This window comes from Pseudopodoces humilis, chromosome 3 (genome assembly GCF_049639895.1).
Source record: "Pseudopodoces humilis isolate 2021_Gansu_Grassland_sample_001 chromosome 3, ASM4963989v1, whole genome shotgun sequence".
Classification (NCBI taxonomy): Eukaryota; Metazoa; Chordata; class Aves; order Passeriformes; family Paridae; genus Pseudopodoces; species Pseudopodoces humilis.
Window position 1 is genome coordinate 3,575,485 of NC_142202.1, and position 13,319 is coordinate 3,588,803.

Sequence of the window (13,319 nt, forward strand, 5' to 3'; positions counted from 1 at the left end):
GTGAAATTAAACATGGTCTCACAGTGTTAATTATCAGAAAATAAGATTATTTCTTGCTTGTTCACATCTGCCTCTGTGCTAAAGCCACAGAAGCATGTGGGGGATTGTTCCACTGGCTAATCCTGGGATGCAATTCCGTGGGACACAGATCATAACTGGCCAGAAGGGATGGGGGATGTCCTGCTGTCCCTGTCACCTCCTGACCTTCAACCCCTACGAGTCTCTTCATGTCTGGGTGCTTTGCCTTGTCCCTGGCACCCCTGATTTCTCTGCTCCATCAGATTGCTGTGATTTCAGTATTCAGGAGAGACAGGAATTTTTCTGGTATTTTTAAGTCTTGGTTCATTCCTCAAATACCTGGAATTCCGATTGAAGAAAGAAGCAATTTTGAGTTTTGCTGGCATATGAAGGGTTTTTGTTTGTTTTTTTTTTCCTAGAGTCAGGTAATTACCAAAAGAGATGCAAAACTATAATTCCACTGAAGGGTGAGGAGGACAGACAACAAACTATTTTTAATTTTATCTCATTATATCTAATTTACCTGATTTCATTATTTTATTGTTTGTAAGCCAGCAGCTGCCATATCTTACAATAATGGACCAGACAGTATTTCTGGAGAAATGTATTCTGTATACAAAACTCATGTTTGTCTTCAAGCTGTGGGCAAAGGGACAGACACACTGTTAGAAATAATTTTTAATAATATATCTTGATCTTTAGAGTGCCTATTATCTGCCAAGCTCAGGCAAATGTTTTGCTTGCTGCCATTAGAGAAGCCTTGAGGATTCTACATGAGACCATAATTCATTCCAAAACAGGGATGGCTTTAAACATTTTCTTCGAGAATTTGAATTCTTTTGTTATTCTCCTTATCTGGAACAGCTGTAAAAGGTAATGATGTAATAATTTTTTCCTCAAAGGAAAAGAGAATGCAACCTGCTTGGTGTTGTGATAACTACGTACAGGAGGGGATGGTTTCTAGAGGAAGCAATATTGTAAATACAGAAAATGCTTCAAAAAGCCCAATATCCCAAACTTCTGGCTTCTTATTTCAGAATATAAATGTAATTCTTATATAGAAACACTATTCTTGCACTTCAAAATTATTTCATACTACAGTTCACATGCAAAGTTACCCCCTTCTTCCCATGTGGTATTTTTAATCGTTTTTTCAGATACACCTTTCTCATTTTCTTTGCAAATTTTTGAGCGTGTTCCTACTTTTGTGCTGTGGCCATTAATTAAAATATTAAAGACAGAATATTCAATAATCTGTGAGAAACTTTCCTATTCCTCTCCCTCCTGCTAGGTGGCTTCCTTGAAAGCTTAACTCATCAGCATTTCTCCTCTAATGAGCTTTGTGCCTTAAAATGCTTTATTACATCACCTTTGGATTTTGATTTTCATGTTGAACTTTGGGATTTTTTTTCTTTAAATGTAATTTTGGGGATTTTTCCAGTGCTCTCATCCTGTTAGTTATTCTGGTTAAATCTAGTTAAATCTTTCTCCTTGCACAAGAAAAAAAAGGAAAAAAAGAGGTCAAATCATGACTTGGTTTTTAGGCCAGAATATTTTTCATCTCCTGACAGGTGTATGTGGCTGTTCTTTGTTTGAAATACTTTTTACTGCTGTACTTTTATTCACAAAGTTTAATTCACCCTGACCGTCTGTCTCCATTTCTGTTCTGTCATCTCTGATTTTTCTTTGCTTTTTAATTCCTTATTGGAATGTTTATCCCTTTATGTTTGTAATGCAATTTCTGAACAGTTTTTTTGACTTTAAATCTCATTATCCTCCCCTTCTGAAAAGCTTTGCTGCTCCAAGTGATTTCCATAAGTGGTTCTTTTAGTACCTCAAGGTCTGATCTCCCATTCATGAGGATCTTTCTTTTCCTACAAAAAGGTTGGTTTCTTTAAGATCTTTTCCTAGTATTTTATGTCCTAGAAATGCTTCCTGGAAATCTTGGGAAACCACAATCAATTGGATCTCCTTAGTCCACACAATTCTGTTTTTCTTTTCCAGAAATGCTAAAAAAGCTGAGGCATAACTTCCAAAAGCTGTCCTAACTCTTCCTGTTTATGTAATATTTATCATGTTCATTAATTCTGTTATTATTTAGGTTTATATTTAAAATATTTAAAAATTTGGTGACAATGTAAATTGTACACCGGTTCCCAACTGTGCTGGTTTTGCTAAACCCACTACACCAACTCCTAAAACCTTAAAAATGCATCAGTTTTGCTGCTTTAAGTTCAGAGGAATTTTAGTGGTATTTTTAATCCCTATCTTAGTAGTTCCACAATTACATATTTGTTCTTTGAGAACACTTAGACTGCTGTCAAATCTTAGAAACAGGTTTGACTTTTTTTCCCCTTTGAAATCACTTCAAACTATCAGGGAAAAAAAAACCCCATAACTTAAGAGCTCCTCTGCCTTCTTTCAGAAAAGGATTTGATTTCCTAAAGAGACACCAGTCATATGTGATTGGTAATTTTACAACTCTTCAGAATTACAGAATACTGACAACCACAAGCAAACTTCCTTGTGGAATGAGAATTAATATTTTCACAGACATTTTATTCAAGTTTTAAAAAAAAAAGTTTCAAATTCACATTTAGTTATGTTCACGCTTCATAAATAATTAAAAGTAAAAATGCTTAAAAAACTACCAAACATGGAGAAACCGTGTGACATAATAAGGAAGAAAAATAAAAACAGATTTTTAGCAAGAAAGTCAGTAATAGTAGGAGAAGTACTACTGATATAAGAAAAAAAACAAATCCCAAACATTTTTTGTGAGTTTTTTTGTGGAATAGCTGAAGTCCTGAGTAGCCAGCAAGTAAGAAGAAGTATTAAAGCACTTCCTTGCATAGTTTCATACAACTAGAGTTACCTGAGGTAAAAAGATTCCCCTTTTCCAGGGATAAAATGGCAATTCCTGCTCCAAAACCTCCCCTGGCTTTGCCTCACTACTGGCCAGTCCCTGAAAGAAGCAGGCACTCATATTCAGGCAGAGACAGCAAATACAACTTTGCACCAAAGTGGACACAAAGGTATTTAATTAGGGCAAGACTACTGGGTCTTGGTTTTTAATTTATATTTTTTATTATTATTTTATTAATCTCTTTGCAGGTGTTTCATATGAGGTTTTTGCTCTGGTTTGTGGGTGGAGGCTTTTTTCTCTCAGTTTCTCTCAGTTTCCATGAAAATTTTGTCTATAAGTTGTTTTTTTTTGATGACATGTAAGAATTAAGCACCTGATGGCCATTAATTTTCTCTGAAAATTGAAACCATACCCTGAATTTATTCCTTTCTTTCTTTAAATCCCATTCGGTAATTCATGTTACTTTGACAAGCTGCTTTGAGTTTTAAAAGGTTTTTCTGTCCCAAGAACAGAAAATTCACTTATCTCAAAAATATATTATCTATGAGCAATAATGTTAACCTTTTACTATAAATCAAATTTATTTTAAAATCTGAGCCCTTAGTAGTTACACAGCACACTGTGTAATTTATTATTAAGCAATGAGGTTGCAGCTCATTTTAAGAAGAGATGCACTGATGTCTCAGAAGAGTGCAACAAAGAAGGTTAATACAAAACTAAATTATTTTCTTGGTGAAAACTACTAACCTGAGCTTTCTTACTGGAAAACAAATGGAATTCCTGCACTGACAGGGTTTTTTAAGCTAAGAGGTAAAAATTCACAGAATTTTGGATGTGTAGCAAAGCACCAAGTTTTTCTCCCAGGCAGCAGTGGGAGAGGTTCCCGAGTTCCAGCTCCTCCTGTCACTCCCCTTCCTCATCGCTGGGCTTCCCCTCGAAATCATCGCTCTCATACTCCTCATCCTCATACTGGAAGGCACCCTCAGCTTCAGGGTCTGACTGAGCTGCTTCATCGTGCTCGTGGGACCTGCCAGACCCAGAGCTGGCTCTGGACTCATCCTCCTCCTCCTCCTCCTCCTCCTCCTCTTCCTCTTCCTCCTGGGAATGGCCCCGGGATGGGCCCGGGTTTGCTTCCTCTTCTTCCTCCTCCTGGGAATGGTCAAGATTCAGGCCTGCTTTAGCTTCTTCCTCCTCCTCCTCCTCTTCCTCCTGGGAGTAGCCAAGTGACAGGTCTGCCTTGTCTTCTTCCTCCTCCTCCTCCTCTTCCTGCTGGGAATGACCAAGTGATGGGCCTGACTTTGCTTCCTCATCCCCATCCTCCCTGTGCCAGCTGGATTCAGGCTCCAGGACATCAGGGCTGGCTCTGGCCTCGTCCCCATCCTCCAGGTCACTGCCCTGCTCATCTGGGGTGGAGGTTTTGACACCTTTTCCCTTCTCTTCCTCCTCCTCCTCCTCCCAGGACTGCTCAGACTGGGGGCTGTCACCAGCTGCTTCCTCAAAGGATTTCCTTTTTTTCTTTTTAACCTTGATGATGCTGAAAAGACAAATTGCATGTGGGGTTTTATTTTGGGAAGATGCTTTCCAGGAGGTGTTAAACCACCTTTATGTAATCCTGGATAAAGCCTGGTAGTCTTGGCTGGGGTGGAACTGGGAAAAGGGAAGGGGGGACACAAGAGTCTCTTTTTATGCTAGAAAGTAACTCATCAATATTATTTATATATTCCTTTTCTCTTTTTTTTTTTTTTTTTTAATTTCTGCTTCCTTTTAAATCATAACACCCAATAGATACTAAAAACTATTTTTAATAAGGTTCATTTAAAAAATTTAAAATTTAAAGGTGGTGACTTACAGCAACCTGCCAGAATTTTTGATGAAAGGAACAAACAAGAAATGTTTCTCTTCATTTTTCTTTGAAGTGCATTACATAACATAACATAACCAGCTTGGTTAAGCAGCTCTCCTCTGTTTTACAAAATAATATTTAATTCAGGAAGAACAGTCAAAAATACATACTAATGCTAACATACCATATAGTCAAATAATTCCATGGGAAATACTGAAAATCATTAAAAAACCCTTAAATCTACACATGAAAAATTTTCCAGTTATTAGATATGTAGTGGGTAAAAAGAGAAAAGCCTTCACTCATCTGTACCTTTGTCTGACAGCCACGGAGGTAAAATCTCTAGGAGTGGAGAATTGCAGTGATTTGGCTGCTCCTCCTTTCTTTGAAACAAACTCTGGGCAGATCCCCAGTGCTTTCAGTCTGTTTGAATAGTACTTTTCTGCAGCTATTCTGGCATTTTTCTGTAAAAAAAACCCACAATGGTTAACTGTTATCTTTTGCATTAAATGCCTGGCTTTTGGTACTTTTATTTATATGAATCCTCTGATTCATTAATTGCAGCTGACAAGTGGAAATGATCATTCACTGCAGGTAAGAATGGAAAACAATACTTGAAAATTTTACACCAGATTTTACTTTTCTGTACCAGCAGTGTTTGGTTGTGGTCAGAGTTATTCATGTTGTAAGTGAACCTGACACATTTACAACAATTCTCTGTTCCCTGTCCAAGCATATCTCAAAAATTACTGATACTTATATGGAGATGGGGCGACAGAGATTGAAATGGAGAAATACTGCCCTGAAAAGTGTTTTTTAAGTATCTTCTAAAAATGTCAGACTACAAATGTCTTTTTCAGTATCACTCCAGATTAATTAGTAGTTCAGAAACAAGGCAACCTGAGTGACTCTTTCAAAAAGCAGTGGCATTTGTTTCACTCTTTCTTCCATTTCTCGCAATTCCTTCAAATATTCCCGCCTTCTCTGCTTCTCATTGTTCCTAAAGGAACAGAGTATGAGAGAAATCATTATTAATTTATAGTACAAGGAGTAATTTTGTACAGCAGTTAAATTGCTCGTAACAAATTGAATCTTGTCATACTTCAAGATACATAAAAGGTCCTGAACAATTCATCTCTGAAGGAGTAACTTTGACTAAGCAGAGGCAGGTCCTGGCTACTGGAGTTAAATAGAGGCTGAGTTCGGATTCTGGGGGATTTTTGGTAAAAAAATTTGGATACTTAGGGTTTTTTCCATGCTGATTTCATATAGATCTTCCAGCTGTTCTATGCAAAATTAAACAGAATACACCATAGGAGAATAAGAGCATTAAATAAAAATCAGTATTTTTAAAGTCTGATGATGAGAATTTTGCTGCTTTAGCAGTTGATCCATCAGAGAGAGGTGGCCACGTTCTGGATCATGGAACACTTTTTCCCTGAATCGGTTTGTCAAGGACCCAGTCAATAGAGCAGGATAATGAACCTGTTGATTCTTAATTGAAATGATCTCTGGGATCACAGGGAGGACTGGATGATCCAGGTGGAATGGGCTGTAACCCTTCCTCAGCGGGGGACAGGCAGCCCTGTGACGTGCCTCTGAACTGGGCACATCTGGCATTGCAGGTCAGGCACTTCAGGGCGAGGATGAGATCAAGGGGTGGCATTTTACACTTCTGCTTCCTCCAGCCTCTCTCCCTGACCATCTCTGAACACTTCACCACGTTGGGAAATGAACTTCTATGTTGCTCCTTGCTTTGAAAGAGCACTGCCACTGACAGTGGTTACTTATTGCCCAGCTGTGCTGAAATGAGCATTATCAAGTTAAACACTTGCACCAGGGGAGTCACCTGGCTTTTTACACCCAAACAAGAGCTCCTGAAATCTGATTAAACTGAGCACTGCAATGTGAAATTTGCTGTTGAACAAACTCCAATCACATCTGCAGTCACCTACTGTCTCTTTAAATTCTCCACCTGCTCTGACTCCTGTTGTTTTCTGCTTCAGTCCCAGAGTCAGCAAATCACGTGCTCGAGGACATACGGATTATAAAGCTCCTGTTATTAAGAGTATGCCAGGCTACTGGAAATTAGGATTTGTGCTTGCTGCCCAGGCATGAAGCAACAGGGGCAGAGCAGTCAGTGCCTCTCACCATCCCCACATAACAGCACCTTAAATTGACAATACTGCAGCAGCACCACCATGCCAGGCCAGATCACAAACCTCACTAAAGGCTTCTTCAAACAGGATTAATTTTTTTTAGGATTAGAAAAGCAGATGGGGTTAAATTAGTGTCCTGGGGTGACTTTATGATACTGGTATCCCCAATCGTCTGGTTTATGTTATATATTAAGTTCTGCACCTTTAAGACTGGCTTTGAGAGCAAGAGAGGGGGAAGAAGAAGCGCGCAGTTTGTGTTAAGGAAAAACATCACTCCCACACATCCCGCTCCTGGACTGTGGTGTCTGCAGCACGGACAGACAGCGGGACACAGCTTCTCTCTGGGTTTTAGTTAATTTTAGCTAGCTGAGGCAGAGGAGTTCCCTGGACCTTTGTTTTTTTCCAATTTTCTTGGATCTGTGCAAGCCTGCTCTGGACTGAACACCCAGCTAAACCCCGGGAGCTCACGCCTGTGGCCCACCGGGGCCTGGGCCTCGGCACTTTCCAGCGCCGGAGGGACTGATAAGAACCTGAGCAAGCTGAGCTACACCACATGGAAAGGACTTTTTCTTCCTAGATTTGCCATCCCATCGAACAGCAAGAGGTTTTATTATTTAATATTACTCAATTTCTGTTAAATAAACAGCTTTTTCCACTTCTCTCCAAGGAATTTTTTTTGGAGTTTTCCTTCCTAATTTGCCCTAAACTAGGACAGTTAGCCCCAAACATGAGGCCAAGCAGCAGTCATGGGGTTAGAGCTGTGTCAGAGCTGGAGCCATCTGGAGTGGCAGCTTACAACACTCTGAGAATACCCTGGTGTTCCTCCCTGGGGGCTCAGTCACACACAAACAGCCTTTGCCACTGCATCTCTACTCCAGGGAACCTTGGATCCCATTCCTCCTGAACACCAGCAGCTCCTTCAGTCCCTGCTGTTACACTGTGAAGTTAAAATATTCCTGCTTTAATTTCCCTCTTCAGTGGGGACCTGCTCTGAAGTGCAAAGAACAAAGAAGTGAATTGTTAAATGTTCACCGCGGCATCGAATCTGTGCAGTATCCAGCTCTGCATGGATATTCTGTATCCACACTGTTCCCTTTCCTCTTGATTTTTATAACCTTTTCCTCTTTAGCTGATACATCAATGGAGAAAACACAGGACTCTCCTGTTACTGATCTATAATTATCTAATGTGGAATATATATATTTCTACCTGCTATATATTTCTATACTCTGAGTTCAATTGGAGCAACAATTTCCCAGCTGAAATGCTAAATTTGGCCACTTTTTAACCAGCTGCTTGCACCATGTTTAATTTACCACGTGTAAGTATCTAAAGTTAGACTATGCTATTTTTTTACACGTTGTGCATTTAACATACAGTGCAATCCCAAACCTCTCCTTCTCACTGCTGAACGAGGTGTTCAGGATTCAGGGGAATGCAACAAAATACCTGAGTGTTTTTAAGCTGGATTTAGACATCTGAGCTAGGCTCTGATGTGGGTCATTGGCCTCAGCCCGAGCCATCACAATTTTCTGGAATTTTTTCGTTCTTTCTTTCTGCTTGGTTCTGTTCCTTTTTTGTTGTTCTTCCAGCTTTCTCTTTTCCTCAAGGGAATTCCTAGTGGGGAAAATAAACTAAGGCTGAATTAATTTTAAATCTAGAGCAAGACTTCAAAGGAAGCTTTGGCAACGATGATTCCAAAGAGAAAAACAGGGTGAAAACAGGGTTGCTATGAGAGGACACAAGGTATGTGCCATTTTAAGGGATTCAGGATATCCTGGGAAACAGCAGTCATTTGTCTTCTTCTTAGGGACACGCTGACAAAAATGCACTAGTGTTCCTTTAACAATAATAAATACTAATTAAGCCCTGTATTTAAATATTTTAAGATTTCTTTTATAAGCTTTTATATTAGTAAATTAAATCCTATATTCACCGCATGGAAGAATTAACTACATATGTAGAAGTATCAAAAATAACACCGAATAAAATACCAAATATATACTAATACCATGAAACCCCCCTAGTTTTCATGTACATAGAAAGGAGAGCATCTCTAAGCAGTCACCTTATGGCTTGTAGCCGTTGTCTCGTGGATTCAGTGTTTTTGGGAGATTTGGATTTTCCTCCCAAGAGAAATGGGTTTGCCCCTGACTGCCCCATCTGAGGTTTCCGTCTCGGAGAGGCAAATGGCCACCGTGTCTCCTTCAATTTTTCTTCATCCTCTTGAATGTCCTTCAAGATCTTGTCCTTTTTTGAGGGAATGTACGAAGTACAAAGGTCGAAAGGCTCACAGACCGTGAGAGGTTTCACTTTTTTTTTTTTCAGGAGGCGTTTCTGGAATTTCTCATGTAGGAGTTCAAAATCGGGAACGCTTGGTTTGACCTTGGGTTTGTGTTCTGGTCGCTTTGGTTCAGTGCTCTTGTGTTTCTTTTTTTTGTTGGTCTCTTTTAAGGCCAGTCTGCTGTTGGGTACAGATGAATTTTGCAGCAGCTCCTCAGCTCTCATCCTGATCCTGATTTCCCTGCAGAGCTCCTCCTCCTTTAGCCTGTCATTGAAATCCGGACTATAAACACATTTTGGGACTGGCTTCGCTCTGAACACTTTGGTTTTATTTTCAGGTAGGGAAATGTCTTTTAACTGCATTTTCCTGATTTCACTCCTTTGCCTCTCTCGCTCAATGAATTTGAACGGCTTTTGGGAAGCCAGGAGCTTGAGTTTGCACCTCTCCTTCACGGACCTCCTGCGCTCCTCGTTCCGCTGCACGATGTCGTGGTAGAGCGGCAGGAAGACGGCGGCGGGCACGGGATTGGCTCGGAATTTTTTCTGACACTCTGCTTCCTCCTCCAGCTGCTTCTTCAGTAAGTGATTTTCCAGCTCAATCTGTGACTTGGATTTGATGTTCTGCTCTTTCTTCTGAGCTTCTCTGATGGTCATCTGGAAAGGCTTGGGCACGGTGACTCTGGGGGACCACACTTTGTGTTTCCTGCGCACCTTCCTGCCTGTTGGTGAGCTGGGCAAGCTGTGCTTGCCACGGGAGATGTAGTCTTCCAGACAGAACCCATCCCACATTTTTTCAATCTGCTGCTTAGCAAATGAGGATGATCCAGTTTCACTGCCGTTTCCTTCAAAGGCTAATTCTTTATCAGACTCGTTGGATACGCTTGAGCCCAAGGGATCACTCAAGTCTGAGTCTGAAAAGGATTTGTGTAGGTTAAGAGGCTGATATGAACTCTTGTCCCAAGTTGGCCTTGAAAATAAAGGGGAAAAAAACAAACTTGGTTTGAGCTAGTCCAACATCGATGCAAAGCTGGTGACTTCCACCTAAGGAATCATCGTTAGAAACAAGAATGAGTGGCTGAGGGGGGAGAGAAGAGAAGAGAAGAGAAAAGAGCAGCTCACAGGGCACTCAGAGCAGATCCTGATCACCAAGTCAGCACCTCCTGATTGGGAAAGGCCCTGTGCTTTCCTAAATGTGCTGCCCAAACCCTGCTGCACACACACCTCTAAACCTCACAGACCATTAGCAAGGTAATCAGCATTTCTATCATCAAAACTGACTTTTCTCTGATTATGAGAGATGGGGAGTGTAACACTTTCCAGCCCAGAAACACACCCTGCTGTTTTACAGCTGCCTGCAAAGCATTTGGGAATCTTCAGCTAAAAAGTGCTCCCAAACTTACCTACAGCACTTAGGAGAGGCATCATTGCTCTTATCCAAGGTTTGTACTCCTTTTAAATACAGTTTGTTCTGATACATACTTTCCAGTTTTGCCATGGTCTCCATGTGGGCATTCTTCAACTCTTCCAGCTTCAAGTAATACTCTTGATTTGAATTGTACACTTTGGAAAAGTCTATCCACTCGTCACAGTCTCTCTTTGGAGGGCTGGTCTGCTCTCTGCTTGTATTTGAATCCAAGTCAAAGCCATCCTAGAACATATGTTTGTAATTTTTTTTTCTGCTAGAAGGAAGTGGAACAAGGTTCTTAATATTGCTTTATCTTAATTAAGTCTAATGAATGGTAAAGTAACACAAATAGAGATACCTGTAAACAAATGTTAATCATATTGCATGTTAATTTATATCCTAAGGGTCCTATTTAAAGCCTGTGAAATTTCCCTAGTCTGCCCTGTAATCAATATGTTTATAACAGGAAATATGATCAAAAGGACTTACCAAAAGAAAAAAATTAACTGTTTTGTAAAGTATAATTTTTCCTTGATTACTATGCAGCTCTAAAAATGCCTTTATTTACAGGCAAACAGAACCTTCTCTGCCTACTAGTTCCATAACCACTCTAAAAATAAGTCCTTAGAGATGTGGTGCATAAATGTTTATTCCATTTCCATAACTTACTGTGAAATGAGAGGGATTCTGCACAGCTTATATTTCCAATACTGTTTGGCAGTTTGCAGCTGTGTGCAATTAATATTCTTTAAGTATTTTTAAAGCTTACACAAGGCAGATAAGTTACTAAAGCCAGGTTAGTCAAGCATCACAAAAGCTTCATATTGTTCTTAGTAGCATGTTTTAAAAAGTCATTTTTAAAAATGTTTCTTTATAAAAAAATTAGAGTACTACTTTTCCACAGAGGGGTATTTTAGTAAGCTTTGACATTCCAACAAAACCATCTCATTTATGTTTTGTCAGGTTTTTACTGCAAAAATATCTTTAAATATTTTTTTCCCCAGCAGTGACCAAATGCAGTCGGAATTATGGGATCGAAGCAGCGAATTTAAAGAACCTCCAGCGCCAGCACCTTCCACCTCCCTGAATCTGCCGCTGCCACCAGCGTGTATAAACCCAGTTTCTTTTCTGGATCGCCGGAAGGACCCCGGTCCCTTTCCCGGTCCATTCCTCCATCTGCCGCGGTGCCACAAGCTCATTAGAGGATCTGCAGCAGGGCCATCTGTCAGGTGTCCCCGGTGTGTGTGCGTGTCCCTGGTGCCGCAGGGAGGCTGGGGGAGCGCGGAGACCCCTCTGCGGATCGGCTCCGGGTGCAGCCGCCGGCCCCGCGGCCCCGCGTTCCCCCCAGCCCCTCCCGGCCGTGCCCGCGGTACCTGCGCGGCTGCGGGCGGCGCTCCCCGCTCGTAGAGCGCGGCGGGGGCCCGTGTGCGGGGGTCGAGCGGCGTGCGGAGGCAGGAGGCGGCCAGGAGGGCGGCCCGGTGCGCCTCCTCCATGCCGGGCATCCCGGGCATCCCGCGGGGCCGGGAGCGCAGGCAGGGCCGGGGGCGGCTCCAGCTCCGCCCCCGCGGAGGCGGCCCCGGGGCGCGTTAACCGCCCGGCCCGAGCCGCCCCAGCCGGGCACGGCTGAGCCCAGCTGCTCCCCTCCCGCAGCCCCTGCGGGCTTTTGGGTACCTTTTTGCAGGATTTTAGTCGGAACCTCCAAGTCTCGCTGGCGAGACCGCGTTTTTTCCAAGCTCAAGTTATTAAAAGTTTCTGCCATCCTGAAGCTTGTACTTTAGGTAAGCAGTTGCAGGGCAAGGCTAAACCGGGATAAGTAGGAACATTCTGTCCTAGGAATATTCTATCCCAAACCAGGATAAGCAGGAACGTTCTGCTTCTACAAAGATGCATTAATGCTGTAACTATTTACTGTAGTTACAAATTCTTTTTGTGATGAAATCACACAGGATAGTTGTCATTTTTGTCAAGAATTGTACCTCAGTAATAATGGGGGATGAAAGATTTAATCATAGTACCTAAACTAAGAGATCATTGTTGGATGTGACCCTGTGGGGGTAAGGCACCATTTGCAATTTCAAACAATCAGTGAATAATTCATGCAGAGAATTAGTGCCTAAATCAATTGTCTAATTTATTAATTAGTAGTTGAGTTATTCTGTTTGTTCTGCTTAGCAAGTTACAACAACAGCAGCATGGTGGAAATTTACTCAAAAGCTCCAGCTCCAACCAATCGTGAATGGAAATGTGAGAAGAAATGGAAGAAACACTCCTTTAAACTTTAAGAGGAATGAGGTTGTTTCAGTATAGCAAGAACAGAGATGAAAGGGTTAATTAAAAATGTCAGGCTAAGCATTAGAAGTTGGGAAGCTAATTTGCATTATTAAATTACTTTTGACTTCTCAGCCAGCTTTGGGAAAACCCATTTATTCTGGGAGCAGGGGGAAGAAACCGTGAACACCCTTTGTAGGGCTCCGGATCATGTGATGGCATCAGGAATCCCTGCAGACATCAGGAAAGCAAGGAACGTGATGTGCTCCCACTGCAAAGATCCTCCTTACCTCTCCCCTGGCAGCACTGAGGACAGCAACACCACTCCCTCAGGGAAAGCTTTGGGAGAAGCAGCTCCAAGGGTGTTTTCGGAATGAATCACAGATGATTGGTTGCCTTAAACTTTTTAGCCATGGAGTGGAGAAAAGCCAATGAACCAAAATGTAACAAATTCAAACAAAATTATACAGCAAAGAG

At 41.5% G+C, this 13,319-nt stretch overlaps 1 protein-coding gene across 2 annotated transcripts; it reads right to left on the reverse strand.

The window, feature by feature from the left end:
- Positions 1–2,330: 2,330 nt before the first annotated feature.
- On the reverse strand, positions 2,331–12,078 carry FAM161A (FAM161 centrosomal protein A). 2 transcript variants are annotated; one of them, XM_005525511.2, is made up of 7 exons: positions 11,948–12,078; positions 10,570–10,817; positions 8,955–10,136; positions 8,336–8,503; positions 5,628–5,727; positions 5,040–5,191; positions 2,331–4,418 (listed from the first exon to the last, which is right to left on the reverse strand). In XM_005525511.2, exons 1-7 carry the CDS (start codon positions 12,074–12,076, stop codon positions 3,788–3,790), a joined length of 2,610 nt encoding a protein of 869 aa, XP_005525568.2. In that variant the 5' UTR covers positions 12,077–12,078; the 3' UTR covers positions 2,331–3,787. The 2 variants fall into 2 exon arrangements, with proteins under 2 accessions (XP_005525568.2, XP_087909172.1); XM_088053046.1 differs by lacking the exon at positions 8,336–8,503.
- Positions 12,079–13,319: the final 1,241 nt, after the last annotated feature.

Bases quoted from the DNA above. Each gene is read 5' to 3' on its own strand.
- FAM161A (XM_005525511.2), bottom strand. From the start codon at position 12,076: ATGCCCGGCATGGAGGAGGCGCACCGGGCCGCCCTCCTGGCCGCCTCC. The intron at 10,818-11,947 runs GTACCGCGGGCA...CATATGTTCTAG, and splicing joins CGCCGCCCGCAGCCGCGCAG to GATGGCTTTGACTTGGATTC. The intron at 5,192-5,627 runs GTTGCCTTGTTT...TTTTTTTTACAG, and splicing joins TTTTTGAAAGAGTCACTCAG to AAAAATGCCAGAATAGCTGC.